We start from the raw sequence: 27,983 nt of genomic DNA, 5'->3' as shown, positions 1-27,983 counted from the left end.
CGGAAACCACGGTCAAGACACTTGCTACTCTCCAAAAGGCATTGACACAAAAACAATTCCGTCAAACCCCCACAGAGAAGACATTTATTTCAAATAATGCAATCCATGTAAAACTTGAAAAATTCCTATTCAAAAAAGGGCTGTAAGGAATACCACATGGTAATGGCAAAGGCAGAATATGGAAGCTAGCCCTTCAATCAGCTGGAGGAAATTAAAATATGATTGTCATTCAGTTACAGTTTCACGAGCATAACCATAACATCAAATAAGCAATACGCCGCAAAAGAGCCAGAAGTTTACCATGCATTTACAAATAGTGCATATAGCTCATTTATGCCCTCAGTGATATGCTAGATACAGAATATCCAGGAAGACAGGGAGTGGGTGTATGACATGTGCAATATACTGTAGGTAGATTAACATTTTATGCATTATTTGATGTGCCATAAAGCCCAAAATCCACACTCAAGCTCTTGTTTCATTTCCTCTGCAATGAGTTCATTCAGTGAACAGAGTAACCCGGGCCGAGCCCTTTCATTAGTGATGACGTAACAAGTGTAATCAAATGGGTCGATCCGGTAAAGACATCCAGCATCCTGAGAATTCCACTCCATCCAGTGTTTTGCACTCTATTGGCCACACGTCGCAGGGGGCGAGGGCAGCGGGAAGCTGGAGAGGACAGACGGGATGATTTGGAGTAGCGGACAGGCACTGTGCTCAGCTTCGCCGTGGAGCCCCTCTCAGATTCGTATGTGGAAAGTACTGCGCAAGGCACAACATGGGAAACGGTCACTGGAACGGTACATGCTTAACATTGGTGGGAGTGCTTACGTGATTAGTCCTTCATAAATGAGTCAAAGCACGTCTATGGTTAACAGGGAGGAACAGTAGCTTCATTGAGAGGCTTGTCAAATAATTTGATTAAAAGGGAATATGTGCCAGGTCATTTCCTGTCGTTGTATTGGACAGCAAATAAAGTATGATTGTGATTTAAACCAAATTTTTGGGGAATCTATGCCTCTAAAGTCCAAAAGAATTACAGGTTAAGCGTTGTTTACTAAGCATCAAAAGATCTGCATGGCATGTTTCATGTTTCATTTTTCTTTATCTTTTTTTTTTTTTTTTTTTTTAAACCAGTGCCAACAAATTAAGTTTAAAAGCACGAGAAAATGTTCTTTACAATAATGTTGTTTTTTTCCAAATATTACTAAATTTGCGAAATAAATAAATAAATTAATTAAGCAGCAAAATACGTTTTAAAATCATGCCATGAAGGTACATTATTACTTCTTGGCCTTTCAAACTCAAGAGTCTCTTGCCGTTTAACACCGTGTATGTTTTGTGTTTAACTCATTCACTGCCATAAATTCATTAAAAAAATAAAATTAAAAAAATTGGGGCGACAGGGAATTACATTTTTTAACTGTGATTAAACGTATGACTTCACTAGTTAACTCACGATTAATCGCAAATTTTATATCTGTTCTAAATGTACAATGAAAACAAAATCTAGGTTTTCATACTTTTGTTAACAAAAGTGGAAAAAACGTTAAACTAATAGAAATGAGTTCAAATGAATTTTCGACGTTTATAGCCGTCAATGGCAGCAAATGAATTTTTTAAAAAAAGAAGAAAAGATTATGAAAAATTTGGGGCGTCTGGTGATTAAAATTGTAATCGTAATTAATCGCATGACTTTACTAGTTAACTCACGATTAATCACAAATTTTATATCTGTTCTAAATGTACAATAAAAAAATCTAGCTTTTCATACTCTTAACAAAAGAGGGAAAAACATTTACTAATAGAAATAGTTCAAATGTATTTTTGACGTTTTAAGCCGTCAATGGCAGTAAATGAGTTAATATGTTTAAAAAAATATATATAATTTTTTTTGCTTTAATAAGTTTTTTAAGCTACTGAATTCAATTTCGAATCACTACTGCCACCTGTTGACAAAAGATGAAACTGCACACACCCTTCTTCACATACACAATGCGCACATGATGCCACATCTGCTGACAAAGGGTGGGAAATCCAAACTCGAATCTTGTCTGAAAACTGTAGGCCAGAGGCTTGCACGAGTACCCATTGTGAACAGCTAAGGTGCTAATCTACTAATTAGAAGATGTTTCAGTCATAAATGGTCAAATAAAACTAAAATTCCCAAAAACCTATTTGTTTTTTATGCCAGAGGTTACAGAAGGCTTTGATGCGGCTTCTGACCTAAAGAGGTCGCTTAAAGCAATGTTAGTTATTACAAAAAACGGCCAGCAGGTGGCAGCAGAGTATAAGAGATCGACCGGCCCATGTTGCAACAAGCTCTTTTTCCCAGTGTTTTCAACAGCTTTGTGAATACTGATGAAACTTGGCTATATTCTAATGCTAATTGCTGCAAAACGGAAAGGGATAGAAATATATATATTTTTTTCCCTGATGAAAGAAGAGACTAATCTTTCTTTTGGTAGGCTACATGTTTTTATAACAACAGAACACAATATTCGGTGGGCCTTGCAAAATCCAGTAAGACAGCCGGGAGCGAAGGTGATTGCTTCAGTGAAAATGGCTGGGGGTGAATGAGTTTTATTTATATTTTGGGCCAAATTGTTACAGAGAACAGCTTTAACTGTGCTTTTTAATTGTTATTTTTTGTGACCTGTACAGCACTTTGATGTCAACTTTTAAACGTGCTATATTATTAAAGTGGTATGGTATCTGGGGGGGGGGGGGCATTTGCCATCAACTGATAATGACATCACAGTGCCTAAGGGCTCAGGCAATGACCAATCACGGCTCACCTGTTTTCTGGCATCGGTCATGTGACGTGTGCAAGCTGAGCCCTTGGGCACTGTGATGTCATTTGCAGTCGACAGCAAGCGGCAGTACAAGGCAAAATGGCCGCCCCCTAAGATGGATAAAAACAGGTGGATTTTCCTGCTTGATTCATATTCCACAAACTTAATATTAATCAGAATACTGTGTTTAGACTACTGTAGTTAGGGAAGTAGAACAACCTAGTACAAACAAGATCCCTCAAAGACATGACTCGTGAAATTGGCAATTTATCACCAAGTGGCTGAATTCCACTTAATATATTAAGTGTAAGAGGAACATACAATACATTGGCCAACACAAATAGTAAGTGTATGGAACTCCATTTATACTAGATGAATTATGATATCACAAATTATTTCACTTCCAGGATGGGAAGGCCCAACTATTTTTATTCAAGATCAATAATATGCCCATTTTAACTCATTTGCTCCAAAAAAGCTATAAACACGTTCTATGTGTCCCAAAGACGTATTCATATGTTTTTTTTTAATGCTAGAGCATACAGAAGGCTTTAATGCAGCCTTTCAACTGCAAAGAACGGTTGAAGAAATGATAGTTATTACACAAACGGCCGGCTCAACCAGAGCCATGTTGGGGAAAAAAAGCTCATTTACTCACAGTTCTTAAGTGAAACTTAGCTATATTCTAATGCTAAATTGCTAATTGCTCCAAAACGAAAACAGATAGAAATATACTTTTTTTCCTGATGAAAGAAGAGCCTCTAATCTTTCTTTTGGTAGGTTCCATGTTTTTATAGCAATAGAAGACAATATTCTGTGGGCCTTGCAAAATCAGTCAAAATACAGTAAAACAGCCGGAGTGAAGGGCGTTGCTTCAGTGAAAATGGCTGGGAGTGAATGAGTTAAGACTGAATGTTTAGTTGTTTGACTGACACAATAATAACGTCAACGCTGCCGTTGGCTACTTTCCGCATCAGCATCACTTTTCACAATTTATAAACATGGTAACGTTGATTACCTTAAGAAATCAGGAGCCCTTGATATCATATTTTCAAAATCAGCAAAGGAGAGTTTACTGTCTCCATCCAAATCAGCCTCTTCGATGGCCTTCTCACACACCAGCTGCACCTCCTCTGGAGTCAACTCCTCCTTTGTCAGCCTGTTCAGAGTTTTTTCCAGGTCCTCTTTGCAAAGGTAATTATCCACATTGAAATCTACGAGCAGCAGACAAGGCAACATTTTCAATTCAATCGTCAGACTGATTGAACAAACAATTGGAGGGATGAGTCTTTATTACCGTATATTTTGAAGGCGTATATGGCCTTCAGTTCCCGCGGAGCCATTTCACTGAGGACTGAGAACATATCCACAAATTCATTGAAGCTGAGATTCCCCATCCCATCCTCTGAGAAAGACTCAACAATCCTGTTACGGAATGGATTTTCCTTCAGAGGAAGGTAATAACATTTATAAGAATTAATGCAATGACATGCAGTTCAGCCCATTTAGAACAATCATAGGCAGACGAACAACACATCTGTACTACTCTTTGCCGACACTCTACATCAGAATTTGGGTCTCGGGTCTGTCTGCATGACCGGGATGTTACGTAATAATACCATTAGTGTTCTTTCCAAATGGCCGTCAGGTGGAAAAATGGAGGCGTTGCTGCTGGAATGGAGCGTTTCATGGCACATTACTTTCCATGAGCTCACACAACGTGGTTAGATGTGCAAAGGGTGAAGATTAAAAATCAATTCTGCTTTCTGAAAAGCGTAAGTATCGATCAGTTGTCTGCTTACGTGAGCGGCCCGGTGACACTTTTGGCTCAGCGTGTCGCCATCCGTTTAGAGTAATGCCATTCAAATATACATTCAAAAGGGGCGGGATTCTTCCACTTACAACAACAGGACTGAGACAGATGATTTTTGAAAGTATATTTTTACCTTTAACTCTGGCATGTTGACTATCAAGGCTAAAGGTAATTTACAATCAGGATCTTTCGTATAGTCCATCGGTACAAGATGAGGGGCCAGTTCATGGTATCGCCCGTGTAACCTAAAGGAAAAAAACAACAGGTTTAGTTAGGACTTAACATCTGTTTGATTGGAAATGGCAAAACACAGGTGGCTAAAATGTTACTAAAAACACCTGCTACAGGTTTTATGATTATTTCCATTATTACCGACGGGACAAATTAAGAACAAATAAGTTGACCGGTGATCTGAAACTGAATGCAGTCAACCTTTACCAACATTAGATTGATCACAGAGTACTTTTTTTTTTTGTGACAAGACACTGGTCTAAATATGGTATTCTGGTTAATATTGTGTTATTAGAATATGAGTTAAGCAGCAAAATCCAACAGTTTTTTTTATCAATATCAGAAGGCGGCCATTTTGCCACTTGCTGTTGAATGAAAATGACATCACAGTTGCTCAGGTCTCAGGTAACAACCAATCACAGCTCAGCTTCAGAAAACAGGTGAGCTGTGATTGGTCGAGCAACTGTGATGTCATCTTCAGTAGACAGCAAGTGGCAAAATGGCCGCCCCCTGAGATGGATAAAAACGGCTGGATTTTCCTTCATAACTCATTTTCCACAAATGTAATATTAATCAGAATGTCATGTTTAGCCTAGTGAGCTCACATATAACATATTATTGTCAAGAAATGTTTATGGTTGACTTCCACTTTAACGCGTTTGATGAGAATAAAACATGGGCATGAGCTATACCTTGTAGAGGTTATAGCATACGGCCAAAGGGCTGAAAGCAGCGACCTTGTAACAATCAGTGATATCCCGTTTCTTCAGTCTAACATGGATGTGCCGTAAGCGCTTCAACTGTGGACAGAAACGAGGAGTGTTTTATGAAGGTCATAAAGCGTGAGACACCGTCACGCCCTCGGCTGATTGTCCCCGGCCCAATACTGGCCTTAGATTGAAAGTCAATTCGGTATCACTGAGGAAGATGATGTCATTCTACTAATTCAGGGCATTTGAAGACGTAAATGCATGCGATTCGGCCATCATAAGCAGAAAGTCTGTCTCACAGGCGAAATGCTCTGGGTTCAATTCTCAGCTTTCCTGTGCATAATTTGCATGTTCAGCCCTGATTTTTCGCTGAGAAAAAAAAATCACGTTAGATTAAATGAAGATAAAATTGTCCTTAAGTGTTAAATCATTTGTCAAAATGTGCCTTACGATTTATTGGTGACAGTTCAGGATGAACGTCTTGACCTAAGTCAGAGTTGGGATAGGCTCCAGCTCACCTGTGACTCTAATGACAATAAGCGGTCCGTGAAATGGATGGACAGATAGATGGATGTGCCAGATATTCCAATTTATTAAAGATGTGACGAAAGAATGTTTCACCATCCCAGCATGACTTCTATTAGACTGCATTTTCTTTTTAAATGAATCATCCCCATGCTGACTCCTGAGCACTTCTGTACATTTATTACAAGATGCATTTTCTCGAATTTATGGCTGTCAACAAGAGGAAGGGGAAATGAGGCTACCCGATAAATCATCACACGCAAGTAGACATTTTATAGCAAAGCCTGTTACAGAACATTCTAGATCTTCACTGTCGTATTCTACAATTTATATCTGAGCCAATTCATACCTGTAGAGCAAATGATGCAACTTTACTTACCGCAAGATTTCTTTGCGAGTGAAAAAAGTACAATCCTGCAATTCAAATAAACATAACAAAACGTTAAATACACAAATGAAAAAGAAAAAAAAACTGAAACCAAAAAAAGTAACACGTGAATTCCCCGAAGACCCGCCAGTCCAGGAAATTCAAATCAAGGTGTCACCTTTCACCTCAATGACTTTACAGTTTATGTTGTCACACACGCAACAATGAGGTTGGGGAACATGATCTGGTGTTTTCTGTAGAAGATGACATGAACGCTGCAGGTGTGCGCAACAAACGCATTGTCTAACGTTGTGTAACAGCTGTACTGACGGGCGCCTTCATTTACAATTCCCTTGAATGGATTTTGTCTGGCGGCAAAGCTGAGGCCACTTCTGGGGGCTATGGCTAATCAGGGGGAGAAAAAAAAAAGAAAGTAAAATAAAACGAAATATCCATTTTAATATGTATGCACTGAATACAATGTCATTATTTAATTAGTGAATATAAAAAGCAAATATTTCTCCCGCTGGCCCATGACTTTTGAACTCTCATTCCCTATGCTAATGTTACAATTAAATCGTCCAATATACAAGAATTACACTACACTGTGTGCTACTGAGGCCCTTTAAAAAGGTAGCAGGAGTAACCAGAGAAGCTCTTGAGGACCAAACTGTCTCCAGAGAGTAGAGTTTCACAGCATATCACGCTGGCTTGGCATCAATTATTAAGAATCACACGTTAGATTATTGAGGACGTTTCTCAGCCTGTTGGCCTAATCGGGTCTTTAATGGGCGACACCTTCACATGTAGTGGAGCAATGCAATCAAAACTGGTTATCAAGATGACAGTTAAAACCATTCAGACAGTAAATCATGAGCCAAACTCAAGCTGTTGATGAACGATTTAAAAAAAATAAAATAAAAATCTACTCTTCTGATATCTTATATATATATATATATATATATAATATATAATTATAATACAAGTGTATGGCAATGAAGGAAAGCGCTCACTAACCTGGTAGGCATCAAGTTGCTCGTCTGTAAAAATAGTCTGCTTGTTTCCCATGTTTATCAAGTCATTTGTTGCTTGTACGCATTCACGACACAGAGGGTCCCCAGCCTTTGCACAGTCCAATACATTTAGGGGCCGTGGAGTGAGCGTCTCCGTCGGAGGGTGAGTCCACGATGCTGCAGTGTCTCTCTCTCATGAAGTGTCATCGGTGTCCGTGGCGGCCATGTGAGCCATGGCTGCAAAATGTAGAAGCTGCATTGGGGGGAAAAAAAAAAAAGAATGAGAAATAAAGAGGGAAAAAATGAGTGTGTGTAGTGTGGCAAACCAGTGTGGTTACAAGGTCTGCAGGCTGCTTCTGCGTCGGCTCTGCTGCCCACGGGAGCCTACTTCGGCCAATGGGATGTCAGAGAAATAAATAATCAAACAGTGGTGACTTATGATTCGCCGGTGAGAGCTGTCTTAATTACTGGGCTACAATGTGGATTTATCTGTGCTCTGATACTGCTGTTTTTTCCTGAAACAATTACTCACTGCTGGGATTTTATTTGATTTATTTTGTTTTCACTTGATGTACGAATGTGGAACCCATGAATTCTGGTAACTATGTGCTTAATTTGGCTCATTAGTCGTGTGAATACTGACAAACATTCGAAATAATAATGATTCAATGAATAACATTTCATGTGTACATCTCAACTGACAAGCAAATATGCTAATGTTTTTACACATTACAATTTTTGCATTCATCCATCCATTATCTGAACCGCTTATCCTCACGAGGGTCGTTCATTATTACAAAATTGGATCTTGGCTCAAAATAAGAAAAAGTGGAATCAGTACTGGGTTAGCTTAGTCTCTTATGCAAATGAGCAAATGATACTGTCCATCTCTGTACAGGCTACTCGGTACAATATGGCTATGAGTCAACCCTCATTTTTACAGTATTTAGTGCATTTCTGTGGGTTGAGGCAATGTTGTGTAACGTCAGATTACCGCATCTCAGTGAAGGCGGTGCTGTCAGGGTACACCGATATGCCTCGAGTTTGCAAGAAGCCACTCTTATTCGGGCCTCCAGCTTCTTCTCCAGGGAGGACAGTTCCAATTTTCCAGTTTTCTGAAATGCTTAAATTACACAAGAAGATCAAAGGCGGGATCAGGGACAGAAGAGCGATTAGCGAATACAGGAGCTCCTCTGTTTACAATAATAACATTATACCTTTGCTGACCCCTGGCAGATCCTCTTTTGACTGACTAGGGCCTGCCTCATTGTCATCAGGAATTGCCTGAAGTCCAGGAGGATAACGTTAACATTCTAAATTTTATTTGCATTTCACGTGACAGTTGCTTATTAATACAACATTGTACAAAAAAATGTAAATGCAAAATTAAAGCTATTCGGCTGCAGTTTTAAAAGGCTTTTATTTTATACTTATTGTGATTCAGTTAAGATTTTAATGTTTACTATTGTCAAATTGCTTATTACACAAACTGATTATCTGCCATATCTGAGAAAGTCAACAGGAACCTGGCATAGTTTTTTTCACAGTTGCTGTCACAGTAGGCAAAGGTCTGATCATCACAACAGCCTGCAAAGGTCCATGATTTTCAGTATTACTATTTGTTGCGGGCTCACGCTAGTAGTACGCCCAAAAATCACTAAAACGATTTTTGTCATATCTATTAAAACTGACAATATAACCTGACAATAGGCCTGTAGAATAGAAATATACTGTCATCATGATAGTGGCACAGTAGTATGTGTATTGCAAAGACATGCAATAAATTAATAAATACTTTCATATGGAATTGAATGTTAGCTGACTTTAACCAATCCGATTTAATCAATAGTAGAACAGTATGTAAGAGCATTACTAACACCAAATAGCTAATACAGGTATTTACAATTACATAAGTAGTATGTAATTTCTTATAGGTACATACCGCAATAATATCAATACCACAATATTCAACAGTAATAACCATATCCCATAATATTGAATGTATTTCCAATATCATGCAGCCCTACAACATACTTGACAGTAGCTAGATGAAGAAAACGATCTCATTTCATTTTTAAGAGACCACAAGTAACCAGTGATGAAAGGCGTGACTCACACGTCAGACGTCACCCCCACCCTCTTGTCGTATATTTAAATATATTGCTAATTTTGACAGCTGTTATTACACTGGCTTACCATATCAAATGTACTTTTTAGAAATATAACATCTGCCTCGTTTTTATAGAAACTTCAGCCTACTACAATATTGGCCATTATGACAGTAATAATTGTAATTGGGGAGCTGTGTAATTTTTGAGGCGGTACAAACCTTTGTGTGGGACTACAAAGTTTCAGCACCACTAACGCAATAGAGTACGGCACGCTCTGATTTACGAACAGGTGACGTCATCGTGGCCAGTGGTAGTCCGTCGTAAAGCGAGTAACTCCTTTATGTGCCAACATGCCCATTGGTCTTATTTGTCACAGACTCACAGTTGTTGTGATGGAACCTGTTGCACACTAGCAACACGTCCATATGTATCAGCGACCCCCAGCAGTGACACTTAGCCCGAGTGAGCTACTCTCACGCCGGCCGGTCAGCAACAGGGCTGAAAAAGGTCCTCGGGCTCCCGCAGTACATTCACTTGCGTCCATTGCAGCCCAATACAACACTAATCCTAACTACACAGCAGGACACATGCCAATTTCACGATCCCCCACCATAATATCAGTCTGCCGCGAGTAACTCGCTCCTTTTCTATCAAAACACGTAACTTTTGTGATCGGTTAAGTTAGCCAAGATGGACTCAAAGCGAGATAATAATAAAGAGCAAGGTAAGTTGTTACGTAGCTTGTTGCTACGCCGCCATGCTAGCCGCTAGCACATTAGTGGCTCTGGCTAGCAATAGCTACCGACCCGGTCGGTTACGTAACATTTGTGTGAGTGTTCTCGTCAGAGCAGCAATTACCATTTTTGATTTAATAACCCTCCCACTTGGATCCGCGTGAATCAGACTCTCCGAGGCAGGCAGCTGTTTCATCGCAATTACGCCCCACTAGCCTTAGCTACTTAAATATGCTAGCGCTTAATGACTGCTAGTCATTAGGCTAAATGTTAAACACTTTATATACGGGTTCGAACGATGAACAAATAAAATCGTAGCGATTACTGAATGATTAGTACGGAGATTTAGATGACACTATTTGTCCCCTTCTGTCCCGTTTCACACAATAATTGAAGCGTTTAACCGATAATTGGCGAAGGGATTGAAAATAGGAGCTGTCACATGCACTATTATGATCCATTAACCTACTGATCCTTTAGTAAGAAAGTGCATTTTTAAGCAAGGGGGTCATAAAATAGTCATGTGGAGAAAGAGTTCTAGAGAATTCTGCCTAAATGGAGCTCAGTCCAGATCATCTTAATGCATCCACTCTTCTGTGAACCTATTGTAACTCCCTTTTAAATACAAAATATGAACTAAACAAGAGTGCTGCCAGATGAGATTTTCGTACACAGGCTAAATTGGTGGAAATATGCTATTTAGAGACGATGGCTTCAGTAATCCACTCGCCCCCTCTATAAGTTGAGTGGACACTCGATGCTTGCAGCGTTCTCTTCCTGCAGTGCTGACTCACAAATGATGTGCATGTGGATGTGTTGCATTTAGTGCTGTGCTGTGTGTTTGTTGTTCTCAGAGGGAGAAGTCGAGAAGATAACCGCTGTGCTGCTCAAGTCTCATTCGGGAGAGTTTGATTTGGAGTCCATACTTTTTCTAAAATTCAGGGGGTTAGGTAAGGTCACATTGTATTATTTGTATCCATGTAATCATATGTTTACTTGTGGGTGATGATTTGTTTGATGTTTTGACACTTGACAGGAATACACGATCTTGGGTGTATAGGAGAGTGTATGAATTTGGAGAGACTGGACCTTTCTGGAAATAACATCGCCAATTTAGCTCCGTTGTCGTCTCTTCGGCTGATTTCCGTTCTTAATTTGTCTGCGAATAGGATTTCCAATTTAGGTAAGTATTTTTTAGGTAAAGTAATTTTTCAATTATTGCACCAACAGTGTTGCTTCAAAATTCCAGTATCAGTAATGAGAAGTCAACATATTGCACAAGGTTCCAACAACCTTCCATTTTGACAACCTTTTGTATGTTTTGTTTTGTTTTTTTCTTTGGCTTTTGTGGCTGGTAGAAGGAACAGGCCTTATAGACCACAACGCTGCTAAGTTTCTGTGGTTATCTTATTTTACACTTGTGTGGCAATTTAGGATGTTCAGAAAAACTGTCCATTTGTTTGTTCCCAGAACCTCTGCACACTTGTGACAATCTACAGAATTTAAACCTTGCTGGCAATATCATCTCCAGGTATACCAATGTAATCAATTGGAATTGAAAATGTTTCATTGTTTATTTGGTATTAGTATTATTAATTGGGCATTGCTTTACATTTTAATCTATGATAGCTTTTCCATTTTAAAATGTAATATTCGTTTCTATGGGCTTCACTTCATTACTGTTTTCTTCTTCAACAGTACTGAAAACCTTTTCTGCCTTCAGTCTTTGAGAAAACTCGAAAGTATTCGTCTCAACGACAACACCTATAATTATTCAAACCCAGGTGAATTTCAAATAACTTTTCTCTGAAAGCAAGCAAGTAAGAGAAGATATCAAACAGCTTATGCGATCTCTTATTGCAGTGTGCAGAAACGTGTCTTATAGAACCCTAGTTCTTGAGATGTTCCCCGCAGTCAAGGTGCTCGATGGTAAGAGCTTTCTACTGTATACAATGTATATATTTACTGTACCACATTAACAGTACGAGTCTTAGAAGTGTGGGCTTTTTAAATTGTAGGCGAGAGAGTTGTCGGACGTGGAAGCGACTTGTACCAGCTATGCAAAGACATCGATGACACCATTAAAGGTAAGACTGCCATCCAGTACAAAGTTGTTGAATGAAGACTTTTCATTTCACTTCTCATATTATTAATCTCTTCGCTCAAGGTCAAAGAATTCCGTTTTTAAATCTCATGTTTTTCTTTCTATTTGGAATGGTAAGCCGCTCTATACAAGAATGGACAACTTGTTGAACATCAGGATTGCAAGCCGTGGGTGGAGGAAAATTTCTGGGATATAAAAAGATCCAACAACGCCATCGTTGAAGAAGCCTACAAACAGTTTAACGGTGAAAGTTTCTCTGTTGACATTGCATATAGTCTGCATGTGTTCGCATAGTGTTTAAAGTGTGACATTTGATGTGCTGTATATCTCCCGCTACAGATATTCTTCATGAATGCAGACTGCTAAACAACAGAGCAACTCATGCAATTTCCCAAAGTGAAAGATCGATGAGTCTGAAGAAGCAGCCAAAGCAGTATGCCATCTGAACCGAGCCTATTTGAGTGTACTGTAGTATGTATTTATTTAATGCCAGTATTGTACATGCAGTAGTACGACTAAGTACACAAGACAGACATAGTCAGATATACATGCTGCTTTGTGGCGTCTATTAATATTTGATTGCTCCCTATGCATTGTTTTTTGGAGGATACATTGTATGTTCAAATCAGTTTGGACGGGAGATGTCTTTACTTGCATACTGTGCATTTTGTGCCGTTTCGTAGCCTGCGTTAATGCGGAGACATATGCTGCTAAAATGTCTAATAATTCCTAGTAATTAAGAGCTTTTCCATTTTGCTGGATCATTTTGGAGCCTTCCATTGCTGTATGCTTTTTAATTATTTATTTTTGCCCATAGCGAAATGTGATTGAATGTTCATCTGTTTATACTTGTTTTATACCATAAAGATTATTGACTATACAAACAACGTGTGTGCAAAAAGGTACAGCGCTTTATATTGCTCCAGAAATCAACCATTTTAGCTTGCCAGTGGATTAGCTAGGGTTTTGCGCCACCTGCTGGTGGTTGTTATATTTATTCTTACACAGGCAAGGTGCCAACTGCCAAGCATCATTCATAAGCAAAATTTCTATCATTTTGCGTTATAGTAGTACATATTATAAAAAGTATACTAGTATGCTGCACACTTAAGATATCATTTTAAAGATAAAAGCAATGACATGTAATAATGCCTACGAATAATAGGGAAATTGAATTTGGTTATATGTATTTTTCCCGCATTCTTCATATATATATATATATATATATTTAAATAAGGGAGAATTAAGTCACTTGATTGCACTTCCGTGTTATGCTGCTGGAAATCATGGGATCTTTCAAAATATGCTGGTCATTTTAAATAAATTTACCCACCAACGGCAATAATAACGTTACATTAGAAAATAAATACATATTGATGAAATAAAAACGTGCTTTAACAAATTGACGAATTACCACGTGTGTATGTGTGAATTTATAATTTCGCTTTATTTTGAAAACTAAATCAAAACGCTTCTCTCTGGTGTTTATCGCGAGCTTGACTATTTGCTGCTTCTGCGCTACATCGACCTTGGTGGCTACTGGCTACTTGCTACTAGCTAAGCATGGCGGGGAATGCGTGGAGGTCAGCGGTGAGTACGGGAAATCCAGAATCGTCTAATAATTGTTCTCATATGTGCAACCTTTAACTCCTCAATTACACATTAGTGTCGGTTATTTCGTTGTCATACTCTCAAATTCTTCGGGAAAAACACAGTAACTATCCGGCCACTTTGTCCCCTTTTCAGGCACGCCCTTGCTGTAGGTTACTATAGCAACCCAAATCACATTTTAAACTATTAAACTTGCGTAATCTGCACTTTTTAATGCCACACAGCCAAAGATGAACGTGACAGCCAATTGTCCGAATTACTTCCGCATCCAGGCTACAACTGTCCATGTAATGTTCCTCACCTACAGATTGTTAACCTACTCAGAAAATGGAGTTTATCGATCAGTGGCCAGGATAAAAACAAGGCAAAGGAAGTAAGTTAATCTTAGTTCTGTATTAAGCAGTGTACAGTATTACTTGTACGAAGGAGAAAATCGAGCTAGTAGCTTCCCATTTGCTAGTAATATCTATACTAGCAAGTGGTTGTTTGTTGGGCCATGTTATACTGATTAAAAAATACTGACGCTAGTCGTCGGTTTCGAGCTTTTTGTATACCCTATTGACAAAATATTGGTGTTAAATTTGTTAGGCAGGCATCTCCCTTTCTTTTAGTTTTTTGTCCAATGAATTTATAGCAATGATATGTGTGATTATGTACATTTGATTTTTTTTTTATACTGAGCACAATATACATACTTACTAGCTGGTATTTTATTGATAGTCTTTGACACGCTGTGGCATTTGAGGATTTGTATACTTGACCAAACATCTAATGTATGTTTTGCTTGACAGGTACAGCATGTGGCGGGAGCTTTGAGGAAAGAGACCAAGACATTCTCTCGTGGGGTATGTCCTGTAGAATGACAGTATTTGGTGTCGTTAATACGACACTTTCCTTATACCTGCCTTTCAGATGCAAACTGTTACTTTGATCCCTGGTGATGGAATTGGACCGGAGATCTCCACTGCAGTCATGAAGATATTTGAAGCAGCTCAGGTTAATACTGAAGAATCACTTGATTAAATACTTTTACTGCTTACGACAATTATTCTTATGAATTATGTGTTTTAAAACAGGCACCTATCCAGTGGGAGGAGAGAAATGTTACAGCCATTAAAGGCCCTGGGGGCAAGTGGGTGATTCCTCCAGATGCCAAAGAATCAATGGACAGGAACAAAATGGGTCTGAAGGGTAAGATAGCGTTAATCATGATTACTTTACCATTGCTGATCACAACATTTGGGTCACACATATAATCGGATAAAATCCAATTAGGCTGAATTTACACAGAACCTCTTTTGTCAACAGGCCCTTTGAAGACACCAATTGCTGCAGGTCATCCCTCTATGAATCTTCTCCTGAGGAAAACCTTTGACCTCTACTCCAACGTGCGCCCTTGTGTTTCCATCGATGGCTACAAGACGCCCTACACGGATGTGAACCTAGTCACCATCAGAGAGAACACAGAGGGCGAATACAGTGGGATTGAACATGTGGTAATGACCTTGAAAAAAAGTGGATTTGAATTTTGTCCTTTTGAAACTGTAGTTCTTCCTACATTGAATTCAAGAAAAGACACTTGATTTTTACTTCATTGTGCTGAATGTGTGCATATTTGCAGATTGTTGATGGAGTCGTGCAGAGCATTAAACTCATTACAGAGCAAGCCAGCCAACGCATTGCAGAGTACGCATTTGAATATGCAAGAAATAATAAGAGGACCAGTGTTACTGCTGTTCATAAGGCTAACATTATGTAAGTCACACGCAATACAAATGACTACATATTTAATTTGCATTGCGCATTTTATGTGATAATCAATTTCTTGTCCTGTTATTATATCAGGCGCATGTCAGACGGGCTCTTCCTCCGAAAATGCAGAGAGGCCGCCGAAAGGAATAAAGATATCAAATTTACCGAGATGTATTTAGATACCGTATGCCTCAACGTAAGAACCCCAAACCTTTTTTTTTTCCCTCCAATAGTTGTCTTTTATTTTTCTGAACCACCAACCTTATTTACAGATGGTGCAGGATCCTACACAGTTTGATATTCTTGTGATGCCAAATTTGTATGGAGACATTTTGAGGTAAGAAAATACACAATTTTCAATGTGTCGCTGTAAAATACAAAGAAAATGGCATCACAGCGCCTAAGTGCTCGGGTAACAACCTATCACGACTCGCCTATATTCTGGAATTGGTCATGTGACATTTGTAAGACGAGCCCTTGGGCACTGTGATGTCATTGCCAGTCGACAGCAGGTGGCGAAATGGCCGCCCCTGAGATGGATAAAAACGGTTGTTACTGTTACTGTTTACCTTCAGTGATCTTTGTGCTGGACTTATTGGAGGTCTCGGAGTGACCCCCAGTGGAAACATCGGCACCAATGGTGTTGCCATTTTTGAGTCTGTATGTTCTCTCTTATTCTCTTCACACATTTTTTTTAAAGGTGATTTTAAAGATGATGAGATTGTTTTTTTTTTTCAGGTTCATGGAACTGCCCCAGATATAGCAGGCAAGGACATGGCTAACCCCACCGCCTTACTGCTCAGTGCGGTCATGATGCTGCGCCACATGGGCCTGCACGACCACGCGAAGAGGATCGAGGACGCCTGTTTCGACACCATCCGGGACAAAAAGGTAAACGCCGGCCTTTTGCACGGGTTTGACATCATCTTCACATGTAATGACCCTTTTGTTGTTGTCGTCGTCGTAGGTGCTCACCGGAGACCTCGGAGGGAAGTCAAAGTGCTCCGAATTCACAGAAGCAATATGTCAACGAGTGCGAGATCTCTAATAGTACTGGTTTAGCGGTTGCCTCTTTTTTTTTTTTTTTGTGCTCACATTTGAAACCAAAACATAATTAAAACTATCTCAGGATTTGCAGTCCTGAATGTCTTCTTTATTTGCAGCTAGCAGTTTCTTCAAAGAGACTTTGTGTTCAATCTGTATTTTATTGGACTTGAAGGAAGTACAAAGAGGACTATTATTATGATATCTGTGTGTGTGTATAACTGCTATAGTTTATATCCTACTATTGAACTATACTTGAATTAAAGTCACGAGTTATTATTCTTAATCTGAAAATAAATAATATGTTTAGATTATTTCATACGATTGATATCAGGACAGGAAATATGGAAAGGTTTGTTTATGTGTGTTTTTCTTTGCAGCTTTGTGTCATTATGAATGTACATCATAAATGCTAACATGACATCAGAAATGTTTTGACTATATTCTGTGAGTTGATTAAATGTGTTTTATGTCTTATGCCTCTTCAGCTGCTAAAGTGACTGGTTACTGGTTGTGTACAATATATGCCAACATTGTACATCAATTTTATGCCCACAAGAATAAACAGTCAGTGTCATGACTTGATTGGTACTGTTGATATGGATGATTCAGTGATTAAAATAGGGACACCAACTGAGAGCATCAGCTGGTATTTGTTGATCAGGATGTCATCGGGATGTCACAAACATATTTCAATGTACTGTTCCCGCTTTCCGAAAAAAGAAACACCGTAGTGTGAGCTTATACGGTATTCTAGGTCTGCAATGTGAATGAGCGATTCGAAGTTACCTAATGTGCTGTTCTGTTGTTTTCATTTGGCAAAACGGAACCAAAATTCAATTTTCCATAGGCTTTCTATCATTTTGTCATGAATCAACTTTGATTGGATAATATTTGTACATTTTAAGCATAACATCCCACTGAACTTTTTGAGCTGAGGTTTTGTTTTTTTTCAAATTATTAATCACTTGCTACACTTTGTTGGATATCTTATTTTTCTCTAACATGACAGATCATTTGTTTTATTCCATTTCCAGAGTTACAAAAACTGGCATACTCTGTATATATCACATATCACATATATCATTCAAATTCCAACTGACTAAGGTTATTTGCATTGTTGCAAGGTTTTAACTTGTCTTGCCAGGTCCTATCATTTTTAACTTCATGCCGTTTATTTTATGTTTGTTCATCCGCCATCTTTCCATGCATATTTGTGTAAAGTGACAGCAGAAAGTAGGCCTACTCAGTCTGTTAAAATACTGATACATGCCTTTAAGAAAATATAAATTCTGTTAAATAAAAATTGAGGTACAGATTCAACTCTTGTACTGTAGTAAAATAAATAAAGTCGACTTTGAACTGTACTTGTATATAGAAAAAAAAATACAGTCAAATACATCAATGGACGTAATGCAAATACTTCTTTATACGGTGAAAACAAACGTATGGAGTAAGTATTATACAGCTGTCTGTTTAGAAAGTAGAGGTACAAATTAATCATAAAAAAAAAATACTCAAGTAGGCCTACGGGTTAGTGGAGAATCTATGAAGTCTTCAATGCACGTCTATTTTTGTATCATAAAGCATTGATAACATGTAGGTGCTCATCATATCGCATAGGTCCCTTCCGGGCTTCCGTACTCTTTAGCATCCGGCCCATCTAGTTCGATCTCTCTAGAAAGTTCCACGCTGAAGAGCAGCTTTAAGAACAAGCCATTTTCTTAGAAACCGGTTTCCCTTCGCACTGACGCGACAGTTATCTCGAAGAGGACAATACGCCCACAAGTAAGTGGACCAAGCGATGAGAAACGCTTAATAGCTATTTCGTGAAATTATTAAATCGTATTTTGGTGTTAGCACGGTGTTATACGCGAGAAAGGCTAACGCACGTGATAACCGATAACGACCAAATGCTTTTAAAGGCTATTTGAGTGCGACTAACTCCACTCTATGAATATTTAAACTCTGTTATGTTATAACTACGCGGTATTCTGTTATTAATGTGGCATAAGTGAATTGATTTTTTAAAAAGTGCTTTGTGTTCCCAAGCCGGTTGGTTGCTAGCATTAACGGTGTTGACTCACGTTAGCATGGCGACCACTAACAACCAGGACAGTTAAAGGGGGGGAAATATATCTTGTTGCTGACTTTTTTTCGTCCTTTTTACTTTGTTCATCTATTATTGAAGGCTGTCATCATGGTTCGCGAAACTGGTTACTACGACCTACTTGGTGTTGGACCCAAAGCGTCCGCGGACGAAATAAAGAAAGCCTACCGAAAACTGGCATTAAAATATCACCCGGACAAGAACCCCAACGAGGGAGAGAAGGTGAGCTGAGGCTAAATATAGACTTTTTGGTTTTCTCTGTGCCCGTCTACGGGCTGTTGGGAATGCCCCACTCTAATTTTACACCCTTATGGATGGAATGATCTGGAGGGTAGCTTCTCTTTCTAGGTACAGACAGTATAGACTGATTTGTTAGCGCTATCATAGCGCATGGGACGATGATACCTCAAGGAGTGTATTGACACATTAGACAAACTGTATTGACACTGTATTGACACTGTGTTGGTCACTCAATAGTGACCTCTGCTGTAGATCTAAAATCATTGCAGATAAACAAAACGAAAATAAGATGGTAAAAAGTGCATGCTGTAAACCTTATTAGCTTATGAATTTATATTTATAAATTAAATTTCATAAATTATATATATTCACTTGCTAGTCTTTTACTTAAAATAGGATCTCATCTTTGTATAATTTCAGTTGGTCCATTTGCTTGCTGAGTTAAGTTGTTTATTAGATGCTCATATGAGTTGGCTTGTAAAATATAGCAAATTTGTATGTAATAAAATAAATAATAAAAGTTAAAATGTTTAACTTCTGTATGGGATTTTGTTAAAAAGTTTTAAACCATATGTAATAACAAACTAAAAACAGATTCTGTCATACATTTTTATTGAGAAACAAAAGTTTTTGAAGTGTGATTGCTCCAAGGCGAGTAGACACATTTAATTAAAAAAAAATAACAGTAAACAATGCCCAAAGTAGGGAAAGATTTACCTTATGTGGCGTCAAAAGATCAAAATGATTCCAGACTTGTGAAAATTTTCTACAACGATCCATGAGTGGAAACAAACAAAAATCCAACAGGCACAGGTAAATTTACAGCAACAGAAAACAGTTTCCTCTCCATCCAACAAACACGCAACGTGTTGATACAGTTTGTCTACCTATAAATACAATTTGGCGCGGCACATCCAAACGACACACTTCCTGTTTCGGTCACGTGATTTTTTATTAAAGCGATACACGCGCCGATACGGGGTTTCACACTTGCGCACTCGGCACAGTGCTGTCGCGCCAGTGTTGTTCGTCCCATCACTAGCGCTATGATCCAGTCTGAAACAACACATGATGTAATGGCAAAAAGTTATGCAATTCTGGGCTGTCGGGTGTTAGGATCTCTGACATCGATAGTAAAAATGTTCAAGTAATGGGCCTATTGTATTGTCACATCAAAGTATCGCCTGAAAAAATACATAGCTCCTCAAACACCACCAGATGATCAACATTAAATTACAGTAATTTAGTAGGCCCAAACAAAAACAAGGTTGTATTCCAAAAATGTAAATTAGATATTTTTTGTAAATATTGAACAAGAAAAAAATCTAAACAGTGCTTAAACGATAATGTATTACAAAAGTTAAAAAAATATATCTAGATACATTTTCAAAATAAAAAATTCTGAATGATTAAATGGGGAGTTTGTAGCTTAGTAAAAAAAAGATTAGTTTTTGTCAAATGTTAATAATGACCATAGAATATTATTAAAATTAGCGCTCTGAAAAAAAAATCATCCCTTTGTAGCCTCAGCTTATGCCTTTCATTTTAATTATTTTAAAACACATAACTAAATAAGAATATCCTCTTATAGAGTCCATCCATCCATCCATTTTCGTTACCGCTTGTCCTCACAAGGGTCACGAGGGTTGCTGGAGCCTATCCCAGCTGGCTTCGGCCAGTAGGCGGGGTACACCCTGAACTGGTTGCCAGTCAATTGCAACTCTTATAGAGTATAATAATAATATACATAATAATAATTAGCGATGGTGAGAATGTATTGGGCCGATATCCAGCCTTATTTCAAGGTATCGGCGGCACTCGTGACAGAGGCTCAAACCTGAGAGCAGCCGTTATGTGATCAGGAACATAAGGCACACAGATGCCCTTTAAGTAATTTATTTAAATTCGTTTTATTGTGTATTCTATACAAATTGTGTTTTATGAACAAGTGGGGAAAAAAATAATAGAAAATTGCCGTTAATTTTATGCAATATTGAGGAACAATAATGTATTGGGATATGTAGGTCTTTCTTTAAAACATTTAAAAAATATATATTTTATGTATTAAAAATACTCGAGGTATCTGTGACTACTCAATAGTTGAGTATTTGTACTGGTAACAGTCTAAAAAAAAAGTGGTGTAAGAGCCCTAATAATAATATTGATAAGAATGTGTAACAAAAGGGGTGTTGTTGATCATTTGCCAGGGATGTGGTACGTATACTCTTTTGGGTTTTTAATTGATTGTATATTCCAAAAAATACATAAAATCCATGAAATGTATGTATTGTTTGGCAACACTTAATCCTGAGTAAATCACGCTCGCAACGTTGGCAGCCGTGGTTAAGTTTGGCTTGTTTACATTGCATGTTTGTACAGTGCACGTTAGTGAGGGGCGTGGCTTTGGCCAGATACTCGGGGGGTGGGGGTGGGGTGGGGGGGGGGGGCAGGAGTCAAGTGAGGCTCCATTCAAAATGGCAAACTCCCCTTTTAACATTCGGACGCTGTTCTCGTGAGGATTATGTGACGCTCTCTTTTGTTCGCAGTTTAAGCTTATTTCGCAAGCATATGACGTGCTTTCGGATCCAAAAAAGAGAGATCTGTACGACCAAGGCGGGGAGCAAGCAATCAAAGAAGGCGGCATGGGCGGCGGGTCATCACCCATGGACATTTTCAACATGTTCTTTGGAGGCGGGGGAAGGATGCAGAGAGAGAGGAGAGGTAAGCGCTTATAGAGATCTATAGACGTCAAAAATTTGTTTCACTTTTTTTTTCCACTTTTGTTAACAAGAGTGTGAAAAACAATTTTTTTTTTATTGTTCATTTAGAACAGATATAAAATTTGTGATTAATCGTGAGTTAACTAGTGAAGTCATGCGATTAATTACGATAAAAAAAATTTTTGTCGCCCCTAATTTTTAATAATCTTTTCACTTTTTTTTGACCGCGTCAGGCGATTACATTTTTTAATTGTAATTAAATGCATGACTTGAATAGTTAACTCACGATTAATCACAAATTTTATATCTGTTCTAAATGTACAATAGTTTTTTTTCTAGGTTTTCATACTCGTTAACAAAAGTTGGGAAAATGTTAAACTAATAGAAATAGTTCAAGTGAATTTTTGACGTCTATAGCCGTCAATGGCAGTGAATGAGTTAAAAAGACACTGACCTCCAAAGGTAAACTCAAACTGATGACTTTTTTAGGGAAAAACATAGTCCACCAGCTGAGCGTAACGCTGGAGGACATGTACAATGGCTCCACAAGAAAGCTGGCACTCCAGAAGAACGTTATATGTGAAAAGTGTGAAGGTATTCGTTTTCTTTCGCATGTGTATTTCTGTTTTTGTCTTATCTTGAAGAATTTGCCAGTGTAATTATTATTTTTTTTTTTTACGTTAAGGTTACGGTGGTAAGAAGGGCGCCTTGGAGAAATGCTCCAACTGTAAGGGTAGAGGAGTGCAGGTCAAGGTGCAGCAGATCGGACCAGGCATGATTCAGCAGATTCAGAGCATGTGTGGCGATTGTCACGGCCAGGGTGAGTCGTTCAGCTCGAAGGACCGCTGCAAGACCTGCAATGGGCACAAAGTGGAACGCAAGAAGAACATTCTTGAAGTCCACATTGACAAAGGTAACATACACTACTACATAGTGCATTTTAGCTTAGTAGTTGATCTTCTTCCATGATGTCAAGGAATACTGATTTTGGACTCTAGGTATGAGAGACGGTCAGAAAATTACATTTCACGGCGAAGGCGACCAGGAGCCCGACCTGGAGCCCGGCGACGTCATCATCGTGTTGGACCAGAAGGAGCACAGCCTTTTCAAACGCAGCGACGATAACCTCACCACGACCATGAGCATCAAACTGGTGGAGGCCCTGTGCGGCTTCAAGAAGGCCATCAGCACTCTGGACGACAGAACGCTCCTCATCAGCTCGCAGCCAGGTAAGCGCCACGCACCCACGCCGCAAGGCTGACAGCCGCCGCCTCTCGCTGCCATTAAGGTCTTCTGTTTGCCCCGTTGAAGGCGAAGTCATAAAAAACAACGACACCAAGGTGATACAGAACGAAGGCATGCCGGTGTATCGGAGCCCTTACGAAAAGGGACAACTCTTCATAAAGTTCCAGGTAAGATCGGAATTACGGCGGAAGCTTAACCTGAGAGTTGAATTCATTGTATGACCAGAGTAAATGGACTCAAGTCCGGTTTTTCTATTAAAATTAAATGACATGCAACTAATCTCAGGGATGTGATTTTTCCGCTAATTCGCGGAATTACGCTTTTTTTTTATCTCCCCCCCCAAAAAAAAAAAATTCGATTTTTTTATTTTTTATTATTTTTTTATTTTTTTAGTAGTTCATTGTGTATGCACATGACTCCGACAGATAACATCTTCTGCTATAACAAAGACATTTGTGGTATGCTCTAATATGAGTTACTTTTCATTTGGTCATGATAAAATTATTTGTTCATGAAATTTGAACTCTTCAACATTATTTATGTGTTAATTTAGTAATCACATTAGTTAGATATGATGATATTCTCAGTGATAGTTTTTAAAAGCAAAGGCAGTCCAATGTTTTTGAATGTGACTGATTTCGAGTTGACTAAAACTGCCATTTTATATGGGATAGTTCAATATACATTGAAAATTTATGCTGTTGTTTTGTCTATTTCTTTGTCATGTGAGTGCATTGAAAGTACTTAAAAACACGGAAAACCCATGAGCTCCGGGGGGCTGCGCCCCCCTTGTCCCCCCACCAGGGCACTGCCCTGGACCTAGCTGGGTTCCAGCGGCCCCCAGACCCCCGGCTAAATTTTCAGATAATTTCACTTTGGTCAAATCACATCCCTGTAATCTACTACAGCCCCACAATTAAAAACATTTTTGGTTGATGTATTGTTAATGAAGAAAGATGAAACAGTATTAAACAAGAAGAGCATAGTAAATACCGGTTTTAAAGTTAAAGTACCACTGATTGTCAAACCCACCTAAGTGGGGCGAAATTCTCTCTCCGCATTTGACCCATCCCCTGAAGGAGTGGTGAGCAGCAGCAGGAGCCGCGCTCGGGAATCATTTGGTGATCTAACCCCCCACTTCCAACCCTTAAGGCTGAGCGCCAAGCAGGGAGGCAAATAGGTCCCATTTTTATAGTCTTTGTTATGACCTGGGCGGGGATTGAACCCACGACCTCCCAGTCTCAGGGCGCACACGCCACCTTTGCATATGTGTTGTTTTTGATTCGGGAGCCACTTTTACCCAGATTTGATCTCAAGTGGGCCAGACCACTATGTCAGTGACCTACTAAGTTATAAATAACAAGTCAAAAATATTTTTATATATTTTTGGGGTGCGAATAATTACTTACTACTTATTATATTGTTACTTACATTAATTAAATAATTAATAAAAAAAAAAAACGTATTTGCTTTTATCTTATTGCTGAGTAATCTGAAATTTCTTAACAAAAAATACCTCCATTTTATTTATTTTTTGCATCAAATCCTGCAGGCAAATTTTAAAATGCCATTTAAGTGGTTGTCAGTTTGCCCTTCTGTAAACAAAATTGCAACAATAGTTAATTTTAATGAAAAACTGCCAATTGTGTTCTGCCCTCATGGGCCAGATTGGACCCCCTGGCGGGCCGACTTTGGCCCATGGGCCATATGTTAGACACCTCTGGTTTAAAGTCATTTGTGTCTTGGTTACTGTATTATACTACCCCCTGGTGGCCAAGTCACACACACCAGAACGAATTTCAATGAATTAATCATAATGCACATACTATATTTTATTAGGTTTCATATTTTCACAGTGCTATTAAAAATATATATTTTGAATTTGTTGTTCGCTTGAAACTTGATGTGGAGTAATGACGACCGTACAGGTGGAGTTTCCGGAAAAACACTGGCTCCCAGAGCATCTCATGTTCCAGCTGGAAAGGCTGCTCCCCCCCAGGGAGGACGTGTTGATCGCCGACGACACGGAGGAGGTGGAGCTCTGCGAGGTGGACGAGCGGACGCAGCAGCGCCACTACGGCGGAGAAGCTTACAATGAAGACGAGGAGGGTCCCAGAGGCGGGGTGCAGTGTCAGACACAGTAGTCTGCCACTCAGCGGACAAATTGCATAACCTGGGCTGGGGGGCTTTTGTCACCGTGTTTCAATTTTCGGTTGATTGAGCAGCCAGCCCTACTTGTAGTTTGTTCCAGGAACCACTGAGATGGAAACATAACTTGACAGACAGCCAAGTGGTGCAGTTCAGTTCCGGAAAAGGCAGATTTTGGCTTTTGTGTTTCACCAGATCATTCCACAAGAAGTGATGAAATAATTGTCAATGAATTCTGTCACGATCGTCTTTTTTTTTTTTTAAAGGCCCGCCACACTCTGAACTGCTGTGTGATGTCGCACGTGTCATGCTCCTTCCAGTTTTGCTGTGATTCGAAATGTGAAGTCACAAATGCAACGGCCAATCAAAAATGCCATGTTGAATTAATATGTTGTTTTTTTCCAGATGGATGAGTCGATCAAGTGTGCGAGAAAGGGTTGTTGGCTGTAATTTGTTTGCACTTGCTTAGTTCAGTTTGTTGCTCGGTGTGCGGCGGACCTAACTCACCTTTTGGACAGAAATGAAAATGTACTGAACTGAACCACTTGGTGAAAACATTGCTTTTATTTAACATTCTTCAGATATGGTTATGCAAGGTTTGTGTTTCTGTTATATAAACAATATGTACCTGTTGCTGGTCTTTTCTGTATGTAACAGTTTGCCAGACAGATGTATTGTTCACTATTGAAACGTTTAAAGGACTACTCGGTATGCTTTCTGTGAAGGTCATTTCAGTCATAGCAACAAAAAAAGTTTATCAATAAAAGTCTCAGTGTGCTTCAATTGCGTTCACCTTTTTATTAACTTGTAAATTCATTGTATTAAAGGCATATTTGATAGCTTATAAAATCACAAACATGATTTTGTCCTCTGCATAGTGACATCTTAACCAGGGATTTAACAATGCACAACTTGTGAGTAATGTTTCATTTTAATGCTGCTTCCTCCTGAAAGAACAACCTGTAAAACATGGACAATTCGGGTTAAGACTTGGATGTTATTTTATGATATTGTACTAAATAACTACACGCTGACGTTCTACCTTCTGTGAGTCGGGCCTTTCCTCCTTTAGGCTGACACAACACTGTGGAGCAGCCCACACATAGGACCACTGTCTGTGCATGACTGAACACAGTAGTGATCTTGTAGCAGCCTGCAAAATAATAGCACAAATTAATACATTTCTTCAGAAGTGGTAAAATGTCACTCGTGTTATGCTTACCTGGACACTTCACATCCATAAAATAGGAGTTGGGACTCTGAACGAGTCTTTTCTTTTTGTGTTGTCTTCTCTCGTGCTCAATAGAGGGATGGAGGAGGTCTTTAGCTAACTAAAACAAATATCAGGTTATATGATACCTAACATCCAGGAACAGAGTAAAAATAACATGTTAAGGAGAAGCACTTAGTTATAGTACTCGATAGTCCAATAGTGCAAAAAAAATTGTGTATTTGCAAGAGCACAATGCAGATTGCTCAATTAACAGAAATAGCTAATCTCGCAGACAAATTAGCATAGATTCATTCAGATAAGATTTCCTAAATAATTGACTTTAAAGTCTGGATTACATGAACTATGTGCCATTAAAATATACAGAGCGATTGTGATAAAGCAACCCTGGTGAATTTGAGAAAAATACATTATATACTAGAAAAAATGGATTTATATCAGTTATTTGCAATCAACTTTACTTTTACTGCTCAATAACTTTTATAATGTAAGCTATATATTTAATTATGTATTATTTATGAAGCTACACCACTCTTAAAACGATGCAAAATTAACTACATTATACCTTTAATCAAACTTACACTTATGTTCCTTATTTAATTGGGCCATAAGCAGGTTTATTTCGCTTTTTGTTGTGTAAACAGAAACGTTACGAAAATGCAAGCGTGCCTCTATAGTAAATACGATAAGTACGTTTGGAGCTTCAAAAAAGACGTGAATAACAGTCCCATCGATAGTAAATCCAGTTAGTCGCAATTCACTAACGGCCTGAACGTTCATTTAGCTCATTTTAAAAAAGAAGTTGAGCAATGGTCGTTGTGAAGAAAAAAACGGCGCCGACTAATTCCTGGACTATAACACTACTGTACCCCCCTACGTGCTGCTGACATTCCAGCAAGTAGACGGCCCCCGCGCCTCGCCGAGCTAAAAGCAAGGCTAGCCATAAACACTAGTACACAGCACACCATGTGCTTGCTCCGTCTACGCACACCTCGATGTTATTCCAGACGAGTTACACCATTCGCACCCTGTATGACAACTGCTTTATTACACACATGTACGTGAAGCGTTGCAATTAGGAAAATAAAGACAAATCTAGGGCACGTTTAAAGTTATTAACTTACAGGCATCTCGCCGCGCTGGCGTTGTCTACGTGGGCTTCTTCTTGGTAGTGGTGGATACCAACTGGGAGGAACTGTTATTATCACCGAGCCGTTATTGCGATATATAGTGTTTACAATCCAACAGGAAATAGATAATAAAAGTAAATGAGCAGTTAAAATTATTTAATAATTAATTTATAATACACGTGATTGTACCATTAAATTTATTAATTATCAAGAAATGCTTCAAGTGGTAAGGAAGCCTACCGTATAGTTATTATTTTTTTAAATATAGTATTAATAAAAATGTTAAAATACAAAGCAAACAACGCATGTGTTTAGCGAAAGAAAATCTTAACAGTAGCGATTTGGTAGC

General features: G+C 38.7%; 5 protein-coding genes across 19 annotated transcripts; 3 read left to right on the top strand and 2 right to left on the bottom strand.

Moving 5' to 3' along the window:
- Positions 1-56: 56 nt before the first annotated feature.
- On the bottom strand, positions 57-10,549 carry cib2 (calcium and integrin binding family member 2). Of its 13 annotated transcripts, XR_013294432.1 has the most exons (11): positions 9,397-9,556; positions 8,672-8,738; positions 8,449-8,577; positions 7,793-7,838; positions 7,459-7,707; positions 6,454-6,488; positions 4,742-4,853; positions 4,093-4,240; positions 3,814-4,009; positions 2,799-2,905; positions 57-762 (listed from the first exon to the last, which is right to left on the bottom strand). XR_013294432.1 is itself a non-coding variant. In XM_077567935.1 (8 exons), the coding sequence occupies exons 3-8, from the start codon at positions 7,507-7,509 to the stop codon at positions 741-743; spliced, it is 564 nt and encodes a 187-aa protein (XP_077424061.1). In that variant the 5' UTR covers positions 7,510-8,577; positions 8,672-8,738; positions 9,397-9,556; the 3' UTR covers positions 57-740. The 13 variants fall into 13 exon arrangements, 1 of the variants encoding a protein (XP_077424061.1); XR_013294430.1 differs by having other exon boundaries at positions 7,793-8,577; XR_013294429.1 differs by having other exon boundaries at positions 7,459-7,838.
- Positions 10,141-13,557, top strand: lrrc61 (leucine rich repeat containing 61). 2 transcript variants are annotated; one of them, XM_077567934.1, is made up of 9 exons: positions 10,141-10,289; positions 11,154-11,249; positions 11,336-11,482; positions 11,770-11,830; positions 11,998-12,083; positions 12,163-12,228; positions 12,318-12,386; positions 12,522-12,647; positions 12,743-13,555. In XM_077567934.1, the coding sequence occupies exons 1-9, from the start codon at positions 10,256-10,258 to the stop codon at positions 12,847-12,849; spliced, it is 792 nt and encodes a 263-aa protein (XP_077424060.1). In that variant the 5' UTR covers positions 10,141-10,255; the 3' UTR covers positions 12,850-13,555. The 2 variants fall into 2 exon arrangements, with proteins under 2 accessions (XP_077424060.1, XP_077424059.1); XM_077567933.1 differs by lacking the exon at positions 10,141-10,289 and adding an exon at positions 10,661-11,040 and having other exon boundaries at positions 12,743-13,557.
- Positions 13,558-13,882: 325 nt separating this feature from the next.
- On the top strand, positions 13,883-17,395 carry idh3a (isocitrate dehydrogenase (NAD(+)) 3 catalytic subunit alpha). Of its 2 annotated transcripts, XM_077569327.1 has the most exons (12): positions 13,930-13,993; positions 14,322-14,387; positions 14,806-14,859; positions 14,927-15,010; positions 15,091-15,205; positions 15,323-15,510; positions 15,636-15,769; positions 15,860-15,962; positions 16,039-16,103; positions 16,342-16,426; positions 16,505-16,657; positions 16,734-17,395. In XM_077569327.1, the coding sequence occupies exons 1-12, from the start codon at positions 13,967-13,969 to the stop codon at positions 16,812-16,814; spliced, it is 1,155 nt and encodes a 384-aa protein (XP_077425453.1). In that variant the 5' UTR covers positions 13,930-13,966; the 3' UTR covers positions 16,815-17,395. The 2 variants fall into 2 exon arrangements, with proteins under 2 accessions (XP_077425455.1, XP_077425453.1); XM_077569329.1 differs by lacking the exon at positions 14,322-14,387 and having other exon boundaries at positions 13,883-13,993.
- Positions 17,396-18,432: 1,037 nt separating this feature from the next.
- On the top strand, positions 18,433-26,056 carry dnaja (DnaJ heat shock protein family (Hsp40) member A). Its single transcript, XM_077567117.1, has 8 exons — positions 18,433-18,598; positions 19,002-19,142; positions 21,707-21,881; positions 22,370-22,474; positions 22,566-22,793; positions 22,879-23,109; positions 23,192-23,292; positions 25,054-26,056. Exons 2-8 carry the CDS (start codon positions 19,011-19,013, stop codon positions 25,267-25,269), a joined length of 1,188 nt encoding a protein of 395 aa, XP_077423243.1. The 5' UTR covers positions 18,433-18,598; positions 19,002-19,010; the 3' UTR covers positions 25,270-26,056.
- Positions 26,057-27,878, bottom strand: rps27l (ribosomal protein S27 like). Its single transcript, XM_077567119.1, has 4 exons — positions 27,629-27,878; positions 26,496-26,604; positions 26,316-26,426; positions 26,057-26,233 (listed from the first exon to the last, which is right to left on the bottom strand). Exons 1-4 carry the CDS (start codon positions 27,632-27,634, stop codon positions 26,205-26,207), a joined length of 255 nt encoding a protein of 84 aa, XP_077423245.1. The 5' UTR covers positions 27,635-27,878; the 3' UTR covers positions 26,057-26,204.
- Between the last annotated feature and the right edge of the window lie 105 nt (positions 27,879-27,983).

Source organism: Vanacampus margaritifer, chromosome 6, assembly GCF_051991255.1.
Source record: "Vanacampus margaritifer isolate UIUO_Vmar chromosome 6, RoL_Vmar_1.0, whole genome shotgun sequence".
Taxonomy (NCBI): Eukaryota; Metazoa; Chordata; class Actinopteri; order Syngnathiformes; family Syngnathidae; genus Vanacampus; species Vanacampus margaritifer.
The sequence above is the reverse complement of the archived record's forward strand: the minus strand, read 5'-3'. Positions and strand labels throughout refer to the sequence as shown.